The following is a 5,956-nucleotide window of genomic DNA, read 5'->3' as shown; positions in this document are numbered from 1 at the left end:
TAGACTATCTGTCAACTTGAAACAACACAAATAAAAAGCAAATATTATGTGCCACTACTGAAGTTGAAAATATATTTGAAAAAAAAAACTAAAATACAAACACTATAAACACATTAAAACATTGATCAATAAAACCTACCAAGATACTACCACTTTCATCATTTAGACCCACAAACAAAAATTACAAGCAACTAAACTAAAACGACAAGCAACCGAGCAGAACTTAAAAGTAAACCTAAAATAGTCAATGAAAAATCATTCTACTTCAAATCATGAACACCCATTTACTCATAATTTGAAGGGAAAAATCAATTGACTAATAAAACCTACCATATCCAATTTAAAATTTATCTCGGCGCCGAAATTCAATAATTAGAAAACCCTAAAAATTAAGCTGTACAACATGAATGGCAGCAATACACCATCACCAACCTCAAACCCTTAAAGAAGCTCGAACTTCTGAATCGACGTCCTTCAAATTTGGATTGTTGAAAATTATCTTCGCAGTTACTCCCTTCAAACCTATGATGTAATCATACAAAATCAAACCCTAAAAAACAACAACAAATACATACAAACACAAAAACATGGTAAAAAAGGAATACAAAAACCATTTAAGAACAATAGGCTTGGAGGTAGGTTTTGTGCTTGCTTCATAACTACATACATGATCCTCTTAGTTTTATCGTTTTGAGTACTTGTTTTCAATGATTTTGTGCTTGCTAATTCTAATATTTCTTCCATGCATCTTCAACCAAAACCAGTACCGTCCCATAGTCTAGAAAAGTTAGCATTGTAAAACTTCCAACACACGGGTGAGCTAAGGATATACATCCTCCGTTTTCTTAGTTGCACCATTTCTCCTTTCTATGCAACTATTTTATGCAATTAAATAACAGAAAGCTCAATCTTGCTGATAATGATTTCAACTTCTCTCGAATTCCTTCTACTATTGCTCGTCTATATAAACTAACATTTCTCAATCTCTCTGGATTAGTTTTTGCTGGTGCAAATCATATGTTCTATCTTATTATTATTATTATTATTATTATTATTATTATTATTATTATTATTATTATTACTATTATTATTATTATTATTATTATTATTATTATTATTATTAAATGTATAAATGAATAGTTGAAAAAAATTGATATCTTATAATTATTATTAATAGATAATAGATAATAGATATATACATATAATAGTATAAAATCAGCTGTAATTATTTATGTTCTATGTTGAGCAAGGGTTTCAAATACAAAAAAAAAAAAAAAAAAAAAAAGATATAATACAAAAAAGCAAAATTTGCTAGATCAAAATCCATCAAACTTGTTACGAATGTTGTGATCCGGTGGATAAGAACCCCAATGATGCCTTAGAATGTATTTGTGTTTCTGAATATGATATAAATAAATACCATCATCACAAGCTTTCCAAAAACAATGTCTTCCTCCACATTCTTGATCAACAAATTCAATAACATCTCTAAATGTATCAAAAACAATATAATTTCTATCGGGAACCATTAACTCACAAAAGAATGAGATTGTATTGAAAAACTCTGTTCTAAGTTCATGTGTGTAATTGTTTTGAACAGGAAGACGAACCAAACCTAAATCATCATTGTTTGATTTACAATGTACATTTAGAATCCCATTTTCCATTGCATTTTCAATGCTAAATACATATTGTGTGGGTCCCACAGCCCATCCTTCCACATATATTTTTGATTTTTCACATAAATTATTGCTTAATGTAAGTAAGATTGTTATTGATAAAACTTCTAATATTTTTGTTATTTTCATTTTATTATTTGGTTTTTTTGGATTTGGAATTGTATTCACTCATTATGATAAATAATATGAACAAATTAATGATGGATTTCTTTTTTCTTTAACTTATTTTAGAAAGAAAAAAATATTAATATGATAAATATAGTTGTATTTTTTGCTAATCTAGATGTGCAATACAATTAGTTAGCTCTTTCTATATTTGTGGGGATTCTTAAAATTTATATTTTATATTTAATAGTTAGTAATAGAATTTTGATGACATTTTAAAACCACATAATAACAACATTTCAAATTGAAAGCGGAAAAACATTTAATTATGAAATCCTCAATTAGGCTACATTAAAATATACGTCTTAGTCATAGAATCAAGTCTTATTTCAATTTGAGAGTTAAAAAAAATATATGAATTTGATTCTCACTAAAACCTCTCTTTCTCAGAGCTAGAGGTGTTTAATGGGTCGGGGACCTGCTAAAAGCCCGTGACCCGACCCATGTTGAAAGGGTCAAGCCCGTTAATTTTTTAAAAGGGTCAGGCTTTTAATGGACCTTTGACCAACCTGACCCGCTATAAAAATATGTGGCCCAATCCGACCCGACCCAACCCTTTAAAAAATTATCCCGACCCGACCCGTCCCATTGAACACCTCTACTCACAGTCTACCTTATAATAAAAAACATGTTTTATTCTAATGTTATATATACATATTTTTATTCACAGCCAACTCTATCATATTATAGTCACTCCTTTTTGTAGTTTTTTGTTCAACAAAAGTTTCACTATCATATTTTTGTCAACACTGGGTAGGACGATGATGATGTTGTCAAACACTCAAAACCTAAATCATGATGGCAAAAAGTTTATTATATGAGAGCATATCAAGTTAGCCAAATCTCAAAATTGATAATAAAAACAACAAAATAATAAAACTTGAACATTATTAAAAGAAATCATGTCCACACAATTCATTTCCAGTACTTCAATCCACAAACAAAAGTTCCAATGCTAAATAACATTAACAACAAAATCTTGGAAGATTCAACTTATATATCACACAATAAGCTTGAGAGCTTCAACAGACACTTCTTTAACATGCAAAACGGATGTATATTATACATAATTAAAAGCAAGCAAAAGCATTTCAAAGAATGATGCATTGCCAAAACATTACTGCTAAGAAGCAGCTGTACAACAAAATGGCAGCATAACCTCGCTTTCTCCATCATTCTTCATCAATCCAAAATCACTGAATATTGACAAAATCGATGATTAGAATCAATGGCAATTTTCTGCAACAATTTAAGCACATTGCACCAAATTTCCAAGGATATTCAACCAGATACTGAAATTATTACTCTAAACATGTAATTCAATGCCATAAACCAGTGTCTAGTAGTCATGTTCCATGTATGTTGATACAAACATGTAATTAGTCCAGAATAATTGATTAGTATGATAGCTTAAGCTTATATAACAAGTAGAGGCAGACCTAGGTGCCTTCCAGTGCCCACATGTGAGGGCACCGGGTTCAAATAAAGTTGTAATCTTCGATATATTTTTATCATAATTTTGTATTGAATTCTTTCTGGGTCCGCCCACTGATGCCAAGATAAGCACAAGATGATCAATAAGCCTTATAATGAAAAGAGGCAACAAAGTAGACTAAAGAAAAGGACCAAAAAATTAGATTACTACTAAAACTGCCTAAACTAACATATCTTACATGCTAAAATAAAGACAATTCTGCTAAAAGAGACCAATAGTGAAAGCTAAAAATTACCTCATCAGAGTTTCTTCAACATAGAGCAATTTTCCTAGTAATCCTTTAGATTGATCTTAGCCATCTTCAACATACTCATATGTTATGTCATAATCTTCAATATCAATATCATCAACATTTTCATGTTCAGCCGCATCATCTCCACAAACGTTAGCCATAATTGGTTTTCCATCATTAAAAAGTGCTAAGCTTTCCTCATAAGAATCCATATATAATCCTTTTAATGGACGACGAAGGATTCTTGATACCTCAAATTCTCCATTTGAACCAGAAAACAACATATAAACACTATCTCTAATGTTGTGCATAAACATCAGTATATCTTTGTTTTTCCTAAAGGTAATCGTTCTTGTTTTTAGATCCATACGTGGATGTTCAAATTTAAACATCTTACACCACAAATCAACAACACCGTACTCCTTTATCACCCATATGCAACAATCCTTCGTTGAATAGCCTTCTTCATACACATTTATAAAAGCAAGCATACCCCAACAAGATCTTATAGTTAACTTCTCCACGAAATCAGACTCTTATAAACAAGATGGAAACTTTATCTCACCAAATTTCTCAACTGACACATCGAAAGTCACAATGGCCATACAGGAGGACGATAGACGCCATCTAGATCTTGTGTCTCGACCCAACCAATGTATATTACCTTTCACGAAACAATGTGAATGTTCTGTCCTAATTCGATAGTGAGGGCTTGAATCCTTGATGAATCTCCATGACCCTGAACTTTTTGTATAAACTTCCACAAGAGGAGGTGGCCTAGGGGGATGGTACTCTTCAAGGTAAACAATTCGAACAACCTTTTAGTCATTAGCAAGCTCGTGGAAACCAAATCCTAAACACATGTCAAAGGGACCATATGTACTCAATGTAACATTAGGAGGAGGGAGTTCAATGTATCTACTTATTGAAGGATTCCACAAGTATATCACATTGGTTATGCTTTTTTTGGCCAGTCGATCATCATACAAACATATCACACCATTGCAAGAACCCAAAATTTCAAAACACGGACTATTAGATTTCATGGGCATCATCATCATTCTGAATTCCCAAGTGGACGATTCGACATCTTGGTGCAAACTAAACCGCTGAATGCCAGACCCATCAGATTTCAAATAATATCTAAAGAAGACAAAAGGGTTTTCTTTGGATTTCTTATTGTAAGCAGTTACGAATTTAGGGTTTTTGATGTAAGAGTTTAGGGTTTTACAAGTACAAGGAAACAAAACTAGGAATTTGAGAGGTAATCTCAGAAAAATGTCTAACAATATATCGTTAGGCAAGTGATCCAACATAGTTGCACCGTTGCAGCAATAAATATAAAGTATTCTTTGTATAATCACGATCAAAAATTAAATAAGCACAAACAATTGCATAGAAGCAGAAAACATTTAGTTTCTTATAGCATAAGGGTTAAAGGGTTTTGCTAAAGGGTAATCCGAACAACAAAAAATATAACAAGAAACTCAATAATTCCTTTTCAATCCTCCCAGATGAATGTTGCCAGATCACTGGCTAATCTTAATAATTCCTCCTAGATTAGCACTAATTTAATCTTTTCAGACGGTTTTGTACCAGAATTATTTGTGATAAATATTTTGCATATACAAAACCATATGCAAGAGACATCTATTTTTAAGATATTACACAATAGAATTGATACCAAAAATTATAAAGAGAAAATAGACTTATTTGGAGATCCTAAACAAAATTTTTCATAAACTTACAAATATTGCTACAAGTGAAATGGTTGTTTGGTTTCATTGGTGAAGCTTTTCTTGGCACTCAAACTCCAGTTTTATTATACTCATAAGCAGTAAAGTGGGAGTTGGTGGAACTTTGGGAGAGCCTATAAAGTGGTGTTGGTCTCGGAATTCAATATTTGTTTATCTTGACTCAACCACCAAAAGTAGTCATTAGCCACTAGTTAAGAAACTTTTCCTCAGAATTAGTATTAGTTTATCTTGACTCAACGACCAAAGACTAAGTGATTCAAGGATTGTAAAGTGGAGTATTTGGCAGCTTCGTAGGGGTACCCTCTTTTCTCTATTGTTTTTGTACTGCTTTGTACTAATAGAATAGAATTATTTGAATATTGTATAAGTATTCATATTTTGTTAATTATCTTGTGATAAAAATTGTTTTCTAAAACTTTAAATCATACTATGTATTTATTCTTGTTTCGATAATAAAACGAGGAAGTGGAAGATACTTGAAATACCGTAAATGGAAGCGTTATCAGGAGCGGCGATTCGTGGAAGGAAGCGACTTAAATTCCTGTAAAACAACACGTTAGCCTTGTCCGGGGGGTGATCTCCCGGAAAACCCCTCCCATGCTCAAGTTAGAACGGAAATCGGAGATTA

At 31.8% G+C, this 5,956-nt stretch overlaps 1 protein-coding gene across 1 annotated transcript; it reads right to left on the bottom strand.

Annotated features, from left to right (window-relative positions):
• Positions 1–3,630: 3,630 nt before the first annotated feature.
• On the bottom strand, positions 3,631–4,887 carry LOC130801063 (F-box/kelch-repeat protein At3g23880-like). The gene is made up of 3 exons (XM_057664823.1): positions 4,455–4,887; positions 4,137–4,364; positions 3,631–4,034 (listed from the first exon to the last, which is right to left on the bottom strand). Exons 1-3 carry the CDS (start codon positions 4,885–4,887, stop codon positions 3,631–3,633), a joined length of 1,065 nt encoding a protein of 354 aa, XP_057520806.1.
• Positions 4,888–5,956: the final 1,069 nt, after the last annotated feature.

Source organism: Amaranthus tricolor, chromosome 15 (assembly GCF_026212465.1).
Source record: "Amaranthus tricolor cultivar Red isolate AtriRed21 chromosome 15, ASM2621246v1, whole genome shotgun sequence".
Taxonomy (NCBI): domain Eukaryota; kingdom Viridiplantae; phylum Streptophyta; class Magnoliopsida; order Caryophyllales; family Amaranthaceae; genus Amaranthus; species Amaranthus tricolor.
The sequence above is the reverse complement of the archived record's forward strand: the minus strand, read 5'-3'. Positions and strand labels throughout refer to the sequence as shown.